We start from the raw sequence: 19,793 nt of genomic DNA on the forward strand, positions 1-19,793 counted from the left end.
GGCCGACTTCGTTGCGGCGGATTGGGCTTGGCAGGTCAACGCCATGGGCTGCCGCAATGCTGGGGCCAAGAGGAAAATCTGCGGTACCTACCTGTACCTATTTAGAGCTGCTCACGTGTGGGTTCTCGTCTCCACTCCTTAGGCCTAGCTGCCTCCAACTCGGCACAGTAAGTTAGAACAATTTTTGTACGGTACCTAGGTAGCCCTCCCTTGATCTTCTGGTATCGACCACGCTGCCGGGGCAGTTCAAGCAGCTTTTTCTTGCAGGTCACCCATTCCCGGCGTGCACGCACATTTATGCATGGCTTTGTGCCTCTTTCGAGGTGCATCGATGGCGCTCTACATCCCCTATCGAGTCGGATTCCTCATTTGACCGTTCACATTGTTCGTCGCCAGGCTCGCTCTGCAGCGCACACTCAGACAAAGTGGCCGGCCAGAAGCCATCGGCGTACTCAGCATTCTGCTGCGACGCTTGGCTTTCCCTCCGTGGCAGTCGACTCCTCTTTCTTTCCCCACGAGCAAGATGAACCACGTTCGAATTCGTCGAAAAGCGAATCGATAGACCTATTAGCAACCGATGCCCAACCTGCTCCGAAGAAGGCTATCAGGAGACTGGTCTCTATAGAAGATCTGTTGGAGGACAACAACCCTGAACGGATCATCTTTGGACTCGTTACGCCGTCGATTGGCGACTTGTTTGTTGCAGCAGCTAACGACGAGGCTTTCTCCAAGGCCATATGCGCGTTGAAACCTGACCACTTCATTGTTCCTTTCCGGGAAGTCCACCACTATATCAAACCGACCCTCGAGACCGAACCACGTTTCCGGTATCTAAGGTCGTTCGAGGAGCGCGCAAGCGTCTTCTATCAGATACTGGATGCCTTGGTGACTCTTCGGGAGGAACGCGGCCATGCGCTCACGCTTGACGTATACCGTCACTTGTTACGCTGCGCAGCTGCCGGTGGCAACGCAGACATGGCAAGGAATATCTTTCGTAAGACCATGCCCGAGAACAACGTTACGCCTGATGTGGCATGCTACAATTATTTCATGGAAGCGCTCAACTGGAACCGAACATATGGAAGGTACGAGAGGTACACGCTGAGAGTCGTTCCCACGCACCTGCATTTTCGATCGATACAGCGCAGGCGGTCAGGATTTGCCGGTCACATGGTCGCCTCACCAGGAGCACCAAATAATCCAGAATCCATCCGGTTGGAAGCGCTCACCATATTTAACGAACTCGTGAGGCAAGGTCTGAAAGGGGACGAAGCGACGTTTTGCAATTTAATAACTGCGATGGGTCGTGAAGGGGACGTGTCCAGTGTCAAGAGTGTGCTGAAATCAGTTTGGAATATCGACGTGGATGCCCTTGAACGATACGACGAGGAAGAGATTGAGAGTCCGACCTTTTATGACCTCGATTCTCCTCTCCGTCCAACCGAACGGCTATTATTTACGGTAGCGCACACTTTCAGCACCAACAATTCAGTAAGCGTGGCGGGCATGCTGATCGATTACATTTCGCGAAACTACAACATATCCATCCCGGAAAATGTATGGACTCACCTCCTGGAATGGACAACAGTCTTGACAACACAAAAAGGCAACTTGAGAGCTGAGCATGGCTACGGCGCTGGTCGCGTGGAGGGTCCGGCTTTGGAGATGCTCTGGACTGTGTACCACGATGAGCCATACAATGTCAAGCCTAAGCTTGTGGACCACATGTTTAGACTCAAGGGCAGGATCCGGGCAAGGAAATTCGGACCCGTATTGGACGATCTTCGCGAATGCATGCGCCTGCTTGACGAGGACCGAGACCGCGTTTCGTTGCTTTACGACGAAATGCGGAGTCATCTCGATCTTCAATATGATCGGGTCTTCAAGGACGGAGTGCCATCGGCCGACTTTCTCACACTGAAGCAAGAATATGTGTTGGCTTCCTTGAGACTGGATAGCCATATTCAATTGATCATCACAGCCTTTCGCCAGATGCTCAAGACGAGGTGGTGGGATTCCAAATCTCCTGACTTTGCTAAGAAGGAATGGCCCTGGCGTACAATACCTCAACTTTTGCGGGAGTTTGCTGAGTTTCTTCCCAACCAGGTCCCATACTACACTCCGACAGGACATGTGTTGTTGACGAATGGAAAGGAACATCGAGAAGCGGCAGTGCTGTCTGCCAATTCGACCCAAACAACCAAAGCCGGCTCAATGCGCGCCATGTTCGACACGTACAGTCCTGAACACCTGCGCCACTCTGCCGACTTTGTACGACGAAAGCCCAAGGGCTTAGGAGCTTTTGAGAAGGAAAAGGAAGCCCAGGACACCGATTGGGTTCTTGCAGAAGAGGGACAGCAACGGGAGAAGCGCCTCAAGGATCGCCAGTATGGGGTTTTGAATCGTCCAAGCGCGACCTGGCGGGCGGATGAATGGAAGCCATGGCCTGGACCGCCGTCAAGACGTGTATAATGGGCTGTGTTTTGGATTGGACCTCCTTGGAGGTCTTCCTGTAGCATTATACCTAGGTATGTAAGATGTAGCTGTCTGAAATCACAGACTCCTCCGTACAGTTCAGTTCCTTTTTGCCGCTCAATACAAACACCTAGTGGTACAATGCAATGCAAATAATGTGTTCATAAACATTTTCCGGCATGCTAATCCGCCTCATGTCGCGATGATTTTCTCATTGCGCAAGTCATTGACATACATATAGCGTCCGAGACCGATCCAACCCCAGCGAAACCAAACCATTTGACTTTTATGTCCGTTGACCATCGCCTCCCTGGCCCTCCAGTATTTGAAAATGTCGTTGATGAACACCACACGATCCGCGCCTTCCTTCTTGCCAGATCCCTTCGATGACATAGCATTGCCCAGGATCGTAGCGTAGATGCCTTCCAGCATGGTGGGTATGGCGTCCAGAATGGAACTGTACTTCCGGAAGATATTGATCGAAGGTAAAGTGTATAATGCCACGGGACAGGCGTAGCCCGAGTATCCGCGCATGATTTGCTGCAAGAACAATTGCGCGCCGTGGTATAATGCTTTGTGGTTTGGGTGTCCTGAGATGCCGCTCTGGTCGAACGTGATGAGGACGTCGATTGATGCGCGGGGACTGTCGGATGTTGGTAACGGTGAGAATTTGACTTGCTTGGTCTTGGATTTCTTGCGGTCCTTCGAGCTGTCTTTGTCGTCGACCCCGGAGTCCTTGGGTGATTTGGCGTTGAGATGCGGCGCAAACGCGCTGGCGAGCACTTTGGCGATTTCCTCGGGCTTCCAATCTTCCCGCATGCCGTCCTTGAAGCGCTCGTCGTCCAGGACGAACACGTCTTCTTTGCGCCGTAGACCGAGTGTCAATGCGGCCTTTTCCAGCTCTAGTTTGCGCGTGTCCCCTAGGCCATCGGCGTTGCCGGTGCTCATGCACAGGATCTTCAGGTGGTTTTGGAGGTTCGGGTTCGTAAGGGCTTGGAGGGTCGGGCTGAAGAACATGGACTCATCGTCGGGGTGGGCTATCAGGAGGATGATGCGCTTGTTGCGGAGGGGCGTGGGGACTGGTGGGCTCGACGTTGCGGTTATGTGCCATAGTGCAAAGATCAGGACGGGCGCCAGGACGAGGGTGAGGAATGTCGATGACATGGTGCCTCAGCGCCCGTTGGCCTTGCTGGCGAAGCTTTGTAGCAGTTGAGCCTGTCACTTGGTGGGTTAAAGTATTGTTGAAGCAAGGCTAAGGATGTCGTGTGCTCTATGCTAGGGTCATGTGAGAGATGTGACAGCTGAACGGTCTGGCAGGTGTTTGGTTCCGTTGCAGGCAAAGTGCTCCGAGGCCGCAAGATGAAGGTTCATGATGTGACTTGGGGCCTCCTGCAAGATATAAATCTTTCTACAGAGGCGACTTTCAGGTTGCATGAACCTGTGGAGTACCTAGCTGGCTTCACACGAAGAAGCGGTAAAGGTGGCCAGAACAGTGTAGTAACAGGCAAAATGCAAGACTTGTGGTCACTGGCCTCGGGAGGATTTCAGGGTTCGTTTACTCGTTTCGCTTCATCTCCCCACTCCAAATGAAATCACTGTCTCGATCGGCAGGGGTTTACAACACCGACTGAGGGGTCCTTGGAGTGCATCTCTGCAGTACAGAATCACGTGCTGGGGAAGAAATCATATAGAGCAAGTCTGGGTGTATTCAAAGTGATATGATTTGATATTTGCGCTACTTTGACTCACAGTGTGAACTCGGGTAAGTAGGAGTGCTCACGCGTCGTCACGGCAGTCAGTCAAATTGGGAATAGTCCTGGGTCAGACCAATCTATAGATCCAGGCTACGGAAAATGGGGGGCGCAAACGGGCGTGGTGCTGCTTCATGGCCGCTAAGGTCGAGACATTAGGAAGCAGATGTTCCCAATAAGATGTCAGAGCCCAAATCGCAACGGCTCACCTCATTCGACAGAACGATGCAACAGATTTCTGCAGCGTCAAAAGGATGTCACAGATGATATGGCTAATGCAAAGCAATAGCAAGGTGAGAGGGATTACCTGGGGAATGGTAAACTCCCAGAATAAGCATCTGAAGTCAGTAGGTGAGCGAGAAGGCTTGAAAGAGATTGTGTCAGCACATTATCATTGAGTGACCCATAATCAAGTGAGACCAACCAAGCGTTCCCAGTCTCCATCCCAACGCCGAACCTCAATAACTCCCGTGGCATTCAATATTCGTGACTGCGGTGTCTTAGGCAAGGATGTCGATTCTCGTTGGTCGAACCCCGTGATGAGACGGATCCGGAATCATGCAACGACGGCAGAAGTCGTGTATACCTGGCACAACCTTGGCAAACGTCGTCTATCCGGAGCAAGGAACGCAAGCCTGCGTCCAAGACCGTTTAGTACCTGTATCTTGTCGAATAATCTTTTGGTGAGACGACCAAACCCCTTCCCTTCTTCGCGCCTTTGTAGATAGTCTCGATGATGTCGATCAGCTCTTGTTTATCTTCGAGGACCCAGTTCATCTTGTTGTTGTTACCAGTGCCAAAATCGCACATCATATGCTTGTTGCGGAAGAAGAACATGAGGGTGACAGGATCGTAGAGTTCGTACATTTGCTTAAAGTCGGGTACTTCATCGAGGTTGCAGACATAGATGACAGCAAAGTTCTTCACAATATCGGCAATCTTATAGAGCACCTCATCCTGACGCATGCAGTCCGGATCTTCGTCACGACCGAAGCGGATGATTACTAGTCTCTCGTCCTCAGACAAGATTGCTTGGTCGACGTGCCACGCGCTGATAAGGTGAGGAATGACGACGGAACCCATGTTGATAAGAAGCTCTTGGCTTCGGGTGTTGATGAGGTGTGCGCAAGGTGAAAGGCGTCGGGAGCCTGTTGAAGTATGTAGGTGTTGAGATGGAAGATGCACGAAACTTGAAGGATTTAGAGAACATTTTCCGGCTGCAGCTTGGCAGGTGCAGGGCGAGGCTGTGGACTGCAGGCTGCAATCGGCGCTAAGATAAGGATGAAAGACGATCAAAGTTTTACCCCGCGAGAAATTTTTGGAGATCGCCTTCGCTTCGCCTGCGGCGGCTTCTCGAGAAGACACCCAGGCTCACTCCTAGGGATTTATACGACGGAGAGAAACACAAGTCGTCAACGTCAATCAAATCCTCATCATGGCGCCAGAGGCTACCGGTATCTCGTCTCAAGGTGTTGACCCAACAACGCTCGTCCTGCGGAAAGACTTGACTTCCGAAAATGTCCCTCTCGCACGTCGATTTCGAGCACTCTTCTCCCTCAAACATCTCGCTTCACAGTCTCCCGGACCACAAGCGACAGCCGCCATCGAGGCCATTGCAGCAGGATTCAAGTCTCCATCGGCACTCTTGAAACATGAGTTGGCATATTGTCTGGGACAAACGAACAATCTCGAGGCGGTCCCATTCCTACGAGCCGTGCTGGAGAACAGGTCCGAAGACGCAATGTGTAGACACGAAGCGGCCGAAGCACTAGGAGCCTTGAACGATCTATCGAGTCTAGAGATCATGAAACGTATGAAGGACGATGAAGAGGAGCCTGTCGTCGTGCGGGAAACGTGTGATATCGCCGTTGATCGCATTCAATGGGCACACTCTGAAGACAGAAAAGCAGAAACACTAAAGCCCAGTGACTTTGCATCTGTCGATCCAGCTCCACCTATGCCTTCGACATTACAGACATCATCAATTGCTACTCTCCAAAAGACGCTTCTCGACACCTCTCTGCCACTGTTCCAACGCTATCGAGCTATGTTCGCTCTGCGAGATCTTGCATCACCACCCGATCTCCCGACAGCCGAAGAAGCAGTCCATGCCCTTGCCTCTGGCTTGTCCGACCCATCCGCTCTGTTTCGACATGAAGTCGCGTTCGTCTTTGGCCAGCTGTCACACCCGGCCTCAATACCGGCTCTGGTGTCCGTCTTGGAGAATGGCAAGGAGGAAAGCATGGTCCGTCATGAGGCGGCGGAAGCCCTGGGTAGTCTTGGAGAAGAGCCAGGCGTTGAGGATACGTTGAAGAAGTTCCTCAACGACCCCGAGCAGGTTGTTCGTGAGAGCGTCATCGTCGCACTTGACATGGCGGAGTATGAGAAGAATGGTGACATGGAATACGCCAGTATCCCGGCACCGGTTGCTGCTTGAAATGGGAGTCTTCTATATAGCGTGCATTCCAAGCGTTTTGTGATAGGATCAATGAATGTAAATGAACCTAGTTGTTTTGAACATCCTTGAAGCCGCATTCGCATCTGTAAAAGACCGTCGTGCCTTCATCAGCACTCCGTAGTTGTTTCGTGTGGTAGAACATTTCTGGTCGGTGACAGTCTGGGCATTCTCTGGAGATGACTGCCTCGACCTGCAGGTCTTCTGCGTTGATATTTTGTACTTCAGAGTGTTTCGACCTCAATGCCGATGGAAACGCACTCGGTTTGGAAACAGAAGTTATGACCTTAGATGAGGTATCCTTGGTGTACTGGAAACAATCGTCGCATTTGACCATATCATCCTGGTTTTGGCCGGGGATGACCCGCGGTAAAAGAGATCCGCAAGCATCGCAGAAGAGGAGGCTGGCTATCGCGACCATTTTGAAGAGGTGTAGGTCGACTACCGCTGAGGAATCTGGGTGAGTGTTTCCAGAAAATATTTTCGACTTCGAGCCTTCGCTTACGGAAGAAACGACAAGGCTGCAATCGGTGCCTGACTGGTCCGAATTAGGTTAGCACGATCTCCGGATGCCCGCAATTCAGCCGACCCTTCTCAATATCGCTGGCTTCTCTTTTCGGTCTTATCCCGCATGCGCAATTCACGAGACCAATATTCCATCACATAGCGCACTATCGATCACCGTCGGTCATTCACAACGCAGACATGTCTCGGAGCCTGTTCCTGCTGTCAGTGCCCTCCTTGAATCCATTATCAAGTGGTCCCTAGTCCACATTCGTCCCCCCCCAACGAACGTACTCCCACTCTCCACATGAACTGGACAGCGGGAAGCAAATCATCACCACAGCCATGAACGATACAATTGAGGTACTCGTGCCACGGCGACCGCAATACCAAAGTAGTCCGCGGCAAGTGACGGTTGATGAGGCTATACAATACACGCCAATGACCACCTCAGTTCTGCCGGCGCATGGTGAGTTTGTTCAACTCTGGTTCCCGTGGCTTGGCTAATTCATCAGATCGTATTCCCATACCACAGTTGCGGCGGGCTCACGATGCGAGACTCACGACTTCCGCCGAGCGACAGGCGGCCTATCGTAGCGAGCTGTACACATCAAGGACCAAGGAACGCTTGGCTGTCCTGCTAGACCCGAGCAGACTTTCAGAGATGTATGACCTTACAAGTCAGTCGGATATGTCACTTGCACTAATACACCCAGAAAATTCAAACGACCTCCTGTGCAAATGCAAACCCCAGCTCAACCCGATCTGAACCCTATCCAGAAAATGGTCCTGAATCTCACGAAGATCGACTATACCTACCCTTCCACAAAATCTGCTCAGCCGCCCACTAAGAAGACGACTCCTAAGAAACAGTCTCCAAAGCCAGCCACTTCTCGTGTTGTCGTTGAGATTCCTCAACCACCTTCGTCCTTCCGCCGAGATGACTATGCACCCATGCCCGACTCTCCGAAGAGAAGGAAATTGAGCGGCTCCCAGGTAGACGGCAAAGTCGCTGTTGTCGTCGGCTCCAAGAAGGACAAAGACAATCTTCTTCTGAGCACTTTCGAGGGCTTCCTCTCCGAGATATTCGAGGCTCAAGATCGGTTAGCCCCGGACACCTCAGCCTCGTCAGTTGCCAGAAGCGCCATGTTCGATGCGCCTGATGAGGAAGAAGATTCGGAGCCACGTCTCGCCATCACAGTGCACGAGAAGTTGCAGACGACTCTGAATCAACTCGTCTCTTCCGCTCGCTTGGCCGATGCTCCTCTGGAATACCTGCAGCGTCTACAACGCATCTGTGAACCAGCCGTGGAGGCAGCGCAAACCGTCAACCTTCGACTTCCACCCGATCCGTCCGATGACGATGTCGCAAGCTGGCTATCGAAACTTCATAAAGCGGACAGCGGAGGGATGTCCGCCTGCACTTTAATCTACACGGTACTGGGAGCCCCTCAAAGCCAGGACCTTGTCAATCCCGAAGTGCTCCAGTGGCTTCCGAATGTATTGGTCAACATGTTCGAGAATTGTCTGATCCCAGTTGTGGAAGCTCGGCCAGATGGGCAGGACGGCAGATTGTTCGAAACTGCCGCAGCCAACAGTGAAGCCGTCAAGAGATTACTCGACGTTGGCCGAAAACTTCTTGATCTCGTTGCCAGAGTATGTGTACAAGTCAAAGGTGCCAGTGCCATCGTCAACTCTACCGAGTTTCTTGCTTCGAAACTACTCTTCGTGCAGAATGCATATAATGACAAAACCTCAGCAATCGGATCACAACCATATGAAAGACTAAGAAAGCAGGCCATGGCCGTGCTTGCAAAGCTGTACGCAGCTTTTCCTGATGAAAGAGGAGCTATTCTCGACGAAGTTTTGACGTCTTTAGACAAGCTGCCTTCCAACAGCCGTAGCGCCAGACAGTACAAGCTGGGCAATGGCAAAAACATACAACTTGTGTCCGCCTTGTTTATGCTCTTGGTACAGACTCCGGCGGTGCAATCAGGTAAAAGTCGGGGCGACCGAAGCCGTCGTGCACGCCGGGACTTATCACGGAACCCGGAAAGCTCGGACGAAGACGACTCTGTGGACGACATGGAAGTCGATGCGGATGCCGTTCTAGACCGCAATGATCAGGACCCTCTGTCAAGTCTAACCCGAAAAGCCGACAGTCTCTTTGCGGATGCTTTCAGAAGTGCTCAGCAGATTGTAGGCTGGATGGTTGACAAGGCTTCGAAAGTCACCAAGACTGGTGACTCACCTTACCGCAACATCCTCGATCTCTTTGTCGAAGATTTGACCATCGTCCTTCCGTCAACGGACTGGCCGGCTTCGGAGTTACTCCTCACAGTCTTGGCTATGCGCATGGTATCGCTCGCCAAAAACGATAAGGCTGCCTCGATTAAGAACATGGCCTTGGAGTCCCTCGGAGTTATGGGCTCCGCGATTTCTGTGACAAGGGCATCTGCAAGAAATCTTATGTCATCAATCGTGCGAGATGGGGATTCGAATGCTTCGCTAGGACAGGACCTGGCTGATCTTGTCAAAGACCCAGCACATTTCATGGTCCGCGACGACGATCTCATTTCCGTAGACGGTCCTTTCTCAATCGTCTGCGCATATCTGGACTCTCAGAAGGGTGAAGGACTGAGGACGAGATCTGCAAAGGCTTACTTCCTTGTGCAGTATGCAACATTTTTGTCCCGAACACTGAGGGGACCACAAGCTGCTGAGATTGACGCTGCCCTTGAAACAGAACTGGCCGACTTGATACCGGGACTCTTGCGTCAACTTTCTGAGCCAGATGAAAATCATGGATTTGCAGGCGATCATCACGAACCGACGCACCAAGAAGCGCAGCTTGCTTACTTGTTGAGCATCCTCAATATGCGGTTCTGTCGACAATTTGGATCAATTGCAAAGACACTCGCTTCATCTCTCTCAAGCGATCAGGCTCAAGTCAGAAGTCGCAGCTTGAAGAGTGTGGTTACCATTCTCGAAACCGACTCAAGTCTTCTTGATTGGGATCCCACCATAGCCGATGATGTCTTCAAATGTGCCTCGGATGATTCTTCTCTTGTGCGGGACTCTGCATTGGCCTTGATCGCCAAATTCATCATGCCGAGACCAGCCCTTGAAGAAAAGGCCTTTAAACGACTTCTCAAATGCGCAATGGACGCCAATGTGGGAGTACAGAAGCGAGCCATGGGGCACTTGAAGGATGTCTATGCCAGAGAGTCACGCAAGGGTATGAAAGTAACTATTGCCATTGAATTCCTCCGGCGCACCGCAGATCAAGAAGCCTCCGTCGCCGATTTAGCAAAAAAGACACTGGCAGAGATCTGGATCACGCCAAAGTTGACGCTTCTGAGTGGCGCGAATGAATCGGCTCAAGTTGAGGTTGCTGTCCAAGAGCTCACAGCACATATCGTCGCCTGTGTTAGCAGCGACACCGAAGCAATGGCTCCGCTGCTGAAAGCATTCCTAGCGTGGAGGTTGAAAGACTCAAAGGACGTCACCCAAGTCCAGAATCTCTACGCTCGAATTGTGAAAAAGCTCTTGGACACTGCCAATGGCTCCGAAGCAGGTCCGGCAGACCTAACAACGCTTGTGGCTTTTGCGGAAGCTCGCCCACAGACCGTCGTACCAGGAGACCTTACCAGCCTGAAAAGCTATCTCAAGGATCTCTCAAAGTCGGACAATATACTGAAGTTCAAGTCAGTCGTGGCTATATTCCGAAACGTGCTGCCAAACCTGTCAAGCACGCAAGCCCCATTGCTGCAAGAGGTCCAGCTCGACCTTATGAAAGCTTCCAAGAGTCTTGCACGTCGTCAAGAGCTGGAAGAAGTCATGTCTTGCTTGAGAAGTATTGATGGGGTTTTGCACAATACAGGCAGGATTGTCGCATTCACGGTATCAGTCATGCAGAATGTTTTGGACCCCAAGATTTCTCAACCACTCAAAGACAAGTTGACGAAGGAGAACAAGTTCGGCGAGATCGAGGCCAGAATCAACAAGGTCAGAGAGCAGTCCTTGCGCCTTGCTGGGACGGTGGCGAAGCACATCAACCTTGAAAACTACCGCAAGACTTTCCAAGCGGACTTTCCCACCTTCAAATCTACTTCGGTCGCAGGTTTCATCGCTGATAGCATTGTTCCCTACACATTGAGAGATGCTGCTGTGGAAGTACGATTGAAAGCGTTGGAGAGCTTGGGTTTAATTTGTCAAGCTTGGCCTGGCCAATTCAACAAGAAGCACATTCGAGAAACGTTCTTCCAGGTCCTAGCTGGATCCTCGTTTTCTTCGTTGAACGAGAACGATATCTTGAAGATGCAGGTCATGGTGCTCGGTACATTCGAGGAACTCTACGCACGGAGGGCTAGCGAAAGAGAAGGCACCGCCAAAGGAGAAACGAGTGCTGAAGTGCAGGCCTTGAAAAACATTGGTGGAGACAGCAAAACACGCGAGGACGACAGTGCGATCGCCATCATCACCAATCCTCTCGTCGATCACTTACTTCGAATTGCCATGTCGGAGACTGGTGAAAAAGCCTTGCTTGCAGCTCAAACCCTTGCCAGTATCGACCATCAGGGCATGACTCATCCCAAGCAAAGCACTGCTGCATTTGTGGCGCTGGAGACAAGTATGGACACGAGGGTGTCCAACGTCGCCAGAGTCGCTCATGAGCACCTTCATCAACAGCACGAGTCCGTTTGCGAAAGAGAGTACATCCATGCAGTGTTCGAAGCGTTCCGGTACCAAAATGAAGTCTTCAAGGATCCTCATGGCGGCATTTCACCAGGCCTCAAGGCCAAACTCGCTCCTGCGTTCACCATCATCAGCAGCAGCGGATCCAAATATGTGAAGAAATTTCTCAGCAGCCTGATTTCGAAGCTCAACACCGAATACACCAAACTGACCTTGGATGAGCAGGAGATTCCCGAGCATCTTGCCTTTGTGTTGTTTGTCACCCAGAACCTTGGATTCTTCGAGTACAAGAGGATGGAGGAGTTGCTCCATGCTGTGTTGCAGCTGGAGCTGGCCTTTGGCAAGAATGGCGGCGAAACTGCGCAAGCGATCGAGACACTTCTCCAGCCATATCTCGTGGACCCGTCAACGGAAAGTCGGCCAAATGATAACGGTACCGAAGACATGATAGAGGTCGAAAAACCAGAGGCTACGGCACCAGTGGATTTGGAAGTTCTGAAACGACTGGCCATAGCAGCCTGTGCCATCACCCTGATATCGGAAGCTCGCAATTATCTGAAGAGACTGTACGGAATCTCTCGGGATGTCAAAATGGCGATGCTACAGAACAAACAAACTAAGGAGTCGACCAAAGAGCCTGTGAAAGTGCATGGCATCAGTGGCGATAGGTTCTGGACGAGCAGTAATTCTGTCTTGGAATCTCTCAGCAGTACAGAAGCAATGATACAGCGATGCAAAGATTTTGTGACGCTTGTGGCGATTGACGATGAGGTGAAGATTGCTGAGGAGGAAGGGGAGAAGTTCTCAGCAAATGTTGCTCCCGATGCACCCATGAGCGCACCACGAGGTAGGAAACGAAAAAGTATCAATGGTTCTGTTGGCGGTACTCCCAAGAAACCTCGTGGACGGCCTCCAAAGAACGCAGGTCCTAGACGATCATCAAGCATCTCGTCGCTCGAAGATGATCCTGAGGGCGACTTTGCTGGCTAAGCACACAACGGAATCGTCTGCATGTCGACTGAGGAGGCATGGGTGATGAACCCGAATCAGGATTTTGGTGATGATACGAACGAAAAGAAGTCCAAGTTGAGGAGTACCAAGGTACTTTAGAGGGTCGGGTCAAGTGCATTTATTGATGATGCTTCTGTTTATTACATGATACCCCATATAGTTAGTTATTGAGTGGCCTCGAGAGCCTTTGTGACTGCAAGAAATTGAACATATGTCACCCTATCTCGTACAGTAAAGTGCGAGTAAGTAAATCGAATGCCGTCTTCCTATCGGGAAAGGCCAGACGGCGATGCGATAAGTACCTCACTCGTACATGGAGATGATGGCTTGCTTAAGTTAGCTCGACAGGTGGATGATGTTTTTTTGCTCAGACTTTCCAATGATCCGAGTTATCCAAGCTGATGATCTCATACCCGGCACCTGCTCTATCTCACCTACCCACGCCTACGTCTTTTATTACTTTTTCACTCTCTCTACTCAACCTGATCATTTACTGCGCCGATAGACGATTTGATCCAATCTTCTTGGTCTTTGGTCCTTTGTCAGAGCTGTCGCTGCCTCTCAACACCAAGTATGTGGTGAAAGCTCGACCTACATCCTTCCAGCATGGAGGCACTCCCTCGATCCGTCCTCCGCAATGGCCTGCGTTCTGTTCGCCCGAAGCAGTTCTCCTCCTATAAACCTGCTCCTTGTATAACATCTTCTGTTCTGTCGACAAAAGCCTTTTCTACAAGATCCTACACTCCCTTGGCGCTGAGAAATCCTCGCTTCACTGCAGCGCAGCTGTCCTTCCGTCCGGTCCGAGCTGCTCCAAACAGCATACGCTATATTTCCACCAAAGAACTCCCCAACCACCATGGCCCGGTTGCTCGATTCATCTATCGCATCTTTGCTTGGACGGGAATATTTATCGTCGTCTCAGGAGGTCTAGTCTTGGCCTTCTTCATTTTCGATGCAACCACCTACCAGGAAATGCCCGATGCGACCGGTGACATTGCCGTGAACGAGAAGGCACTTTCCCCAAGAAGGGGCGGTCCCAAGAACTTGCCCATTGCGGAGGTTCTTGTGGATGATGAGGATTGCGAACCGATGAGAGAACAAAAAGACAAGCCAAAGTTGGTCATACTAGGGACAGGCTGGGGCAGTGTTGCTATGCTGAAAGAGCTTGTGCCAGGCGATTACCATGTGACTGTGGTTTCTCCTACCAACTATTTTCTCTTCACCCCGATGCTGCCATCAGCTACCGTGGGCACACTAGAGTTTCGCTCCTTGACCGAGCCAATTCGGAGGATAGTCAGTCGTGTGAGGGGTCATTTCTTAAAAGCTGAGGCCGTCGATGTTGAGTTCTCTGAGAAGCTGCTTGAGGTCAAGGCCGTTGATGCTAGTGGCAAAGAGCAACATTTTTACCTCCCTTACGACAAGTTGATTGTCGGAGTAGGTTCTACAACGAACCCGCATGGCGTCAAGGGCTTGGAAAACTGCAATTTTCTCAAATCCATCGAAGACGCTCGTCTGATCAAACAAAAGGTTCTGCACAACATGGAAATAGCCTGTCTACCCACCACTTCTGACGAAGAGAGACGGAGACTACTTTCCTTTGTCATTAGCGGCGGTGGTCCCACTGGTGTCGAATTTGCCGCCGAACTATATGATATGCTCAACGAGGATCTGCTAAAATCCTTCCCAAGAATCCTGCGGAATGAGGTTTCTGTACACGTTATTCAATCCCGCGGACACATTCTCAACACGTACGATGAAGCGCTATCTGTCTACGCTGAGAAACGGTTCGAGCACGATCAGGTTGAGGTTTTGACCAATGCTCGAGTCAAAGAAGTTAAGCCAGACAGAATCCTCTTCAGTCAAATGGAGGATGGGAAGTCCGTCACCAAGGAACTTCCCATGGGTTTCTGCTTATGGTCTACGGGTGTTGCGCAGACTGAACTTAGTCAGAAGATCGCAAAGAAGCTTGGAGATTTCCAGACGAATCGCCACGCACTCGAAACCGACACGCACTTGAGATTGCTTGGAGCTCCACTAGGTGACGTCTATGCTATTGGAGATTGCTCTACTGTGCAGAACAATATCGCCGACCATCTCACCACTTTCCTCCGTGGTGTCGCCTTCGAGAAGGGCAAGGATCCTGACAAAGTCCATTTGACATTCGAAGAATGGCGCAGCGTGGCTCATAGCGTTCGCAGACGCTTTCCTCAAGCCGCGGCCCATCTCAAGCGAGTCGATCGTTTGTTCGAGGAATATGATAAGGACAAATCCGGCACTCTCGACTTCGGTGAAATTCACGAACTGCTTGTCCAGATTGATAACAAATTGACCTCCTTGCCTGCGACGGCTCAACGAGCGAATCAACAGGGTCAATATCTCGGGCGCAAGTTCAATAAGATAGCTGCTGCCATTCCTGGCTTCCGAGCCAACGAGGTCGACTTCGGAGATCTGGACGAAGCTGTGTACAAAGCTTTCGAATACCACCACCTCGGTAGTCTGGCGTACATTGGCAATGCCGCCGTTTTTGATTTCGGCGGACTGAATTTCAGTGGAGGATTGATGGCCGTCTATCTGTGGAGAAGTATCTACTTTGCGCAGAGCGTGAGTATTAGAACGAGAATACTTTTGGCCATGGATTGGACCAAGAGAGCTCTCTTTGGAAGAGGTAAGACATTTGTATGTGTTTGGCAAACTTCCGCTAACTTGCCGTTCACAGATTTGATGAGCGAATAAATAGAGATGGCTCGGGAGGTGCAGTCTCGCTGAAGTATGAAATGCACAGTGGTTTTCAAGTCCTATGGATTTGAATGGTGCTGTGTCGGTGTCGAATATTGACGCCGTGTGCCCGACTCACTACATCAGAGTGATACGATCGACTATGACTGTGAATAGCGAGGAGCAGTGGTATTGTGAAAGAACTCGGCGGACAAGGACTGAGTCGGGACGACGCGAGTTAGAGAAGATTAGATTGCTTTGAAGTTGAGCGCTGTACACAGGATCATGACCGGTTGCGAGTTTAGCGGCTTGCTCAATTGATTCACTTTTCTCTTGCCAATATAAGCAATTTCGAACGGTCTCTCTTCTAATCTTCAACCTCTTCGTCGGCTTGTCCCTCTCCATGACCAGCCTTCGTCACATGTCCATTCACAGCTCCGGATTGAGTCCGCTTGTCCAGCCTGTAAATCGGCCTCTCCCTCTCCCACTTCTCAATGCCACCCCGATCACACATCTCGTTTCCTTCCTTCTCCACGGCTTTCACGATCCCCCTGATCTCCTCATCGATCTGTCCAGCCGTGGCGCCGTGGCCGCTATGATCACGTACTTCGGCCGCAACGGTCAACCATTCGCGCACGCCGGCCCGGGTGATCAACGTATCACTCCCGTCCTTGACGTTCGCCGCGTGATGAACGATCCGCAAGATTTTCTTGCGCGCGTGTTTCGAGCACACCGGCGCGAGGTAGTAACTGAACAAACGGGTGAAGACGTGCGAACGCCGAAACAGGTCCATGTCGATTTCGCTGCGGAGAGAGTCTGCCAGCAAATCGAGGAGACGCTCAATTTCAAGACCTTGAGCGTTCTGATTACCTACATCTGTGTCGTCAGATTCCGGTTCGAAAAGGAACGTCTCAGACAGCCAGTGTGGGAGGATGCGGTTCATGGCCCAGCTTGGTGCGTCAAGTAGGTATTTGTTTGTTTTGCGGTAGTATGGCGATGAAGGGTCTGCGATGACGGGGAGTGTGTGGATCGCGAGTTCTGCGACGATCGATGGTGGAGGAATGTTTGGGTGAGACTGGGTCAGAGTGCGGATGGTTTCGCCGACTTCGCCTAGGAGGAGGTGCAATTGCGTTTTCTCTGGGTAAGTGGACTGTTCGACTGCATGGGTGACGGTTTGGAGGGTGTGGAATGCTTGGAGGCGGGTTTCTTGGTCGGGACTAATAAGGCAGCGTAGGAGATTGGCTAGTCGGCCGGATTGGATCTCGGATTCGAAGTCTGGTTTGGTCCAGCGGTCGAGACCTTTGAGGGATATCGGGATAGCTGATGGAGGAGGGAGGACTTCGGCGAGATTGACACCTTTTGCTTCTTCCACAGGCACGGAAGCTGAGTGGTCACCATTCGTGAGCTTCGCAGAGTCATGACCGTCCAGTGTACCCTCTGCCCCTGGCTCCGGCAAAGTGACAGGCTTCTTTTGCTGTTTGTCGAATGCCTTCGATATCACTCCAGCAGACTTCTCGTCCCCTTCTACCACGCTCGCCATCTCTTCCTTGAGTTTCGTTATTACTCGAAAGTTCTCGCCAGCCGCATCCAATGCTGCGAAGAGCTTGGCTATCCATTCGGCGACATTTTTGGCACCTTTTGGCCCTTCCTTTTTCACCACAAAGGGCCATTGCTCGGCCGCGCAACACGCAACCAGACTTAGATCCTTGGAGTCTGACTCCTGTTCTTGATAGCGTTCGAGTTGATCCAGGTACTTGACGGGCCGCTGCATCGTCCTTGTTATGCAATTGTCCAGAAATTGCAATGTGATGGCATCGGGTTGCCACTTTTTGGTTGGGGTCAAGCTCAGTAGTAGAGCTTCGAGGGACTTAGTGTGAAAGCCAAGGATGCCTTTACTTCGGAGCAAGTCCCTGAGAACAGGCATTGATTGTTTTAATACCTGCTTATCGGGATTGCGAGCGCAGTATCCGAGCAATTGAGTGACCAAGATCAGAGAATCTGCATTTGCTTTCTGAAACCACTTGGTAGCAGGCGAGAGGGCGGCAATGTGTACAAGATGCGGCAATTGATCCTCCAAGGATTCGTGAGCAGTATCTTCAACGTCGTCCGAAAGCAGCCGATGAATGCTCTCATTGAGTAAAGGCCCAATGTCGAACTTGGATCCAGCTGCTAAAGATGGTAGCACTCTATGATAAGCAGCTATGCATTCGAGAACGGCTGTCCTAACCTGGTCGTTGTCTTTCGAAAGCCTCTGCAACGTGGTAATGGTATCGTGTAGCGTCGGGATGCGGTCAATGAAGAGGCTGATGAGCTTGCTACACGTTTGATCCCAGACGTGGGATCCAGGATGCGCGCTCTCAAACATCGTTATCACCGACTCAAGCTTGCCAAGCGCGATGGTCAATAGACGAGCGCCTGATATCGTCATGATGTCCTCACTCAAATGGAGGCATCTAGTAATGGTCGTCCGATCCAAAGGGCGTGGCAGGATGCTCTCAATGACCACCGACACCGGCGGCGGCAGGGCAGGAAGCTTTCCATGCCATCCACAATAAGGTGGGACTGATGATTGCACAACAGAGAACAGAAATGCAAACTGGCCGCGCCATATTGGGTCGTCAGATGTCTGCGCATGGAACTCTTGCTTCTTTGAGAAGTAGTCCGCCACAAGCTCAGGAGCTGCCGCGAATATGGACTTTATGAGGTTGGACTGCAGCGTGTCCTTTTCGGGGTGAAGAGTCTGGAGGAATGTTGCAACAGTGCCGTTCCTGACAGGTACCTTTTTACTGTAATCGTCAAAGTGGTAAGGCGAGTCGAGACCAAGGTCAATCATGTCATCGTCTGTTTCAACGACATCGGGATGCGTGCCTGTTGGATACCACCCCGATTGAGGGAGCAATATGCCATGCTCCATTGTGCATACTTGAAGCAACAGGTGATGTACGGCTTCTCGGACACCCTGTGTACCATTTTCTTCGTCGGGTTGATGAGCCTGGGTCTCGACATCGTAAAGCTTCGCCAAAGCAGTCAGGTTGCCAGAATTGAAGCAGCGAGCCTTCAATTGTCTAGAAAGACTTGAATCATTGGCTAAAAAGTCCTCGAGAGCGCGTACCATGGTGATAGTAGTATCCGAGCGTTCGTTGGGGAGACAACGAATGGCCGTAGCCAATGTCTTGCCTTGCGTGATCAACTCCGACTTCGCAGCGGTATCTAGATATCTCAGGTTGGCCACTAAGAAATCTAAAGCAGCTCTGCGTGCTGTAAAGTTCTGAGGTCCACCCTGCTCAAGTGGAGGCTGACCCAGAATGGCATCTAGACGCCTGTAGAGTAGATCCCGTCGTGCCCAGACATTGCTAGCAAGTGCGCCGGCATCAAAGCTGATGACCTCCGTCAACAGTTTTAGACACGGAGTGATGAGGCTTTCTTTCGCCCGAGGAGCAGACAAGCCTCTGTCAAGGAGGCGAACCTGGTCTCGCTTGAGGAGGCTATGGCATAATGAGAGTCCAAAGTCACGAAACTCCAATTTGCTCGAGGTCGTCTGAAAGAAGCGCACAAGCGCTGAAGGCACAGCTGTCAGGACAGCTTCGTCACTTGACTGGCTTGCATTTGACCATGCGGCTAGGAGATCGGGGAAGTCGACCTGGTCGTGAGATGAAGACGACTGGTCGTCACAGTAATCTCTGAGGATTTTGAGCGGTCGCTCCCGCTCCGAGACCAGTCCATCTCCGGTGATGGATGTCAAGAACTTGGAAAATCGATCGACCGCTAGAGATGTCAAAACTTGTCCGTTCGAATGTGAGGTGCCAAACGTACCTGACTTGATCTCGGCTGAAGATTTCTGCGACGGATGTAGGAGGCTTTTCAGTTCGTGGGCGGATTCCAATGAGGCAGAGGTAGAGTCCCCGACTCTCCTCTTCTTCCTCGAATGCTCCTCACCTGCCGCCATGGCTTATGTCGAGTTACGTGGGACTGGAAAAAGACATGCATCATGAAGAAAAGTTATCTAACGGTCCGAAACAGGTTAGTCTCGTATAAAACCTAGTCAAGCCTTACACCTTTATACCACGTGATATGTGATACCTATAAGGCCCTAAGACTCCACCGTGAAATAAGCATGTTTTATATTTTGGATGGCCAAAAATTGAGGCAAGATTTGCACGCAATCTACACAGAGGTGCCTCAGG

At 51.2% G+C, this 19,793-nt stretch overlaps 8 protein-coding genes across 8 annotated transcripts; 4 read left to right on the plus strand and 4 right to left on the minus strand.

The window, feature by feature from the left end:
- The first annotated feature begins 8 nt into the window (after window positions 1–8).
- Window positions 9–2,569, plus strand: EDD37DRAFT_352025 (mitochondrial ATPase expression-domain-containing protein). Its single transcript, XM_062811784.1, has one exon. It carries the CDS (start codon window positions 298–300, stop codon window positions 2,470–2,472), a length of 2,175 nt encoding a protein of 724 aa, XP_062670489.1. The 5' UTR covers window positions 9–297; the 3' UTR covers window positions 2,473–2,569.
- EDD37DRAFT_351847 (N-acetylglucosaminylphosphatidylinositol deacetylase) lies at window positions 2,570–3,736 on the minus strand. The gene has a single exon (XM_062811781.1). The coding sequence runs from the start codon at window positions 3,637–3,639 to the stop codon at window positions 2,668–2,670; it is 972 nt and encodes a 323-aa protein (XP_062670490.1). The 5' UTR covers window positions 3,640–3,736; the 3' UTR covers window positions 2,570–2,667.
- Window positions 3,737–4,790: 1,054 nt separating this feature from the next.
- On the minus strand, window positions 4,791–5,485 carry EDD37DRAFT_351945 (thioredoxin-like protein 4A). Its single transcript, XM_062811783.1, has one exon. The coding sequence runs from the start codon at window positions 5,307–5,309 to the stop codon at window positions 4,878–4,880; it is 432 nt and encodes a 143-aa protein (XP_062670491.1). The 5' UTR covers window positions 5,310–5,485; the 3' UTR covers window positions 4,791–4,877.
- Window positions 5,479–6,697, plus strand: EDD37DRAFT_352049 (deoxyhypusine hydroxylase). The gene has a single exon (XM_062811785.1). The coding sequence runs from the start codon at window positions 5,662–5,664 to the stop codon at window positions 6,661–6,663; it is 1,002 nt and encodes a 333-aa protein (XP_062670492.1). The 5' UTR covers window positions 5,479–5,661; the 3' UTR covers window positions 6,664–6,697.
- EDD37DRAFT_351843 (DNA-directed RNA polymerase I subunit A12) lies at window positions 6,697–7,238 on the minus strand. The gene has a single exon (XM_062811780.1). It carries the CDS (start codon window positions 7,100–7,102, stop codon window positions 6,731–6,733), a length of 372 nt encoding a protein of 123 aa, XP_062670493.1. The 5' UTR covers window positions 7,103–7,238; the 3' UTR covers window positions 6,697–6,730.
- An 81-nt stretch (window positions 7,239–7,319) lies between these two features.
- EDD37DRAFT_627523 (cohesin loading factor subunit SCC2) lies at window positions 7,320–13,277 on the plus strand. Its single transcript, XM_062816374.1, has 3 exons — window positions 7,320–7,654; window positions 7,701–7,851; window positions 7,902–13,277. Exons 1-3 carry the CDS (start codon window positions 7,531–7,533, stop codon window positions 12,871–12,873), a joined length of 5,247 nt encoding a protein of 1,748 aa, XP_062670494.1. The 5' UTR covers window positions 7,320–7,530; the 3' UTR covers window positions 12,874–13,277.
- Window positions 13,278–15,964, plus strand: EDD37DRAFT_627527 (NADH dehydrogenase). Its single transcript, XM_062816375.1, has 2 exons — window positions 13,278–15,559; window positions 15,611–15,964. The coding sequence occupies exons 1-2, from the start codon at window positions 13,501–13,503 to the stop codon at window positions 15,625–15,627; spliced, it is 2,076 nt and encodes a 691-aa protein (XP_062670495.1). The 5' UTR covers window positions 13,278–13,500; the 3' UTR covers window positions 15,628–15,964.
- EDD37DRAFT_576492 (ribosome 60S biogenesis N-terminal-domain-containing protein) lies at window positions 15,965–19,594 on the minus strand. The gene is made up of 2 exons (XM_062814396.1): window positions 19,423–19,594; window positions 15,965–19,374 (listed from the first exon to the last, which is right to left on the minus strand). Exons 1-2 carry the CDS (start codon window positions 19,553–19,555, stop codon window positions 15,977–15,979), a joined length of 3,531 nt encoding a protein of 1,176 aa, XP_062670496.1. The 5' UTR covers window positions 19,556–19,594; the 3' UTR covers window positions 15,965–15,976.
- Window positions 19,595–19,793: the final 199 nt, after the last annotated feature.

This window comes from Exophiala viscosa, assembly GCF_022695815.1.
Source record: "Exophiala viscosa unplaced genomic scaffold EDD37scaffold_4, whole genome shotgun sequence".
In the NCBI taxonomy this organism is placed as follows: Eukaryota; Fungi; Ascomycota; class Eurotiomycetes; order Chaetothyriales; family Herpotrichiellaceae; genus Exophiala; species Exophiala viscosa.

Coding starts and splice junctions, on each gene's coding strand:
- EDD37DRAFT_627523 (XM_062816374.1), top strand. CDS start 7,531: ATGAACGATACAATTGAGGTACTCGTGCCACGGCGACCGCAATACCAA. Junction 7,655..7,700: donor CTCAGTTCTGCCGGCGCATG/GTGAGTTTGTTC, acceptor CTAATTCATCAG/ATCGTATTCCCATACCACAG. Junction 7,852..7,901: donor CCGAGCAGACTTTCAGAGAT/GTATGACCTTAC, acceptor TAATACACCCAG/AAAATTCAAACGACCTCCTG.
- EDD37DRAFT_351945 (XM_062811783.1), bottom strand. CDS start 5,309: ATGGGTTCCGTCGTCATTCCTCACCTTATCAGCGCGTGGCACGTCGAC.
- EDD37DRAFT_352049 (XM_062811785.1), top strand. CDS start 5,662: ATGGCGCCAGAGGCTACCGGTATCTCGTCTCAAGGTGTTGACCCAACA.
- EDD37DRAFT_352025 (XM_062811784.1), top strand. CDS start 298: ATGCATGGCTTTGTGCCTCTTTCGAGGTGCATCGATGGCGCTCTACAT.
- EDD37DRAFT_576492 (XM_062814396.1), bottom strand. CDS start 19,555: ATGGCGGCAGGTGAGGAGCATTCGAGGAAGAAGAGGAGAGTCGGGGAC. Junction 19,375..19,422: donor TTCAGCCGAGATCAAGTCAG/GTACGTTTGGCA, acceptor TGACATCTCTAG/CGGTCGATCGATTTTCCAAG.
- EDD37DRAFT_351843 (XM_062811780.1), bottom strand. CDS start 7,102: ATGGTCGCGATAGCCAGCCTCCTCTTCTGCGATGCTTGCGGATCTCTT.
- EDD37DRAFT_627527 (XM_062816375.1), top strand. CDS start 13,501: ATGGAGGCACTCCCTCGATCCGTCCTCCGCAATGGCCTGCGTTCTGTT.
- EDD37DRAFT_351847 (XM_062811781.1), bottom strand. CDS start 3,639: ATGTCATCGACATTCCTCACCCTCGTCCTGGCGCCCGTCCTGATCTTT.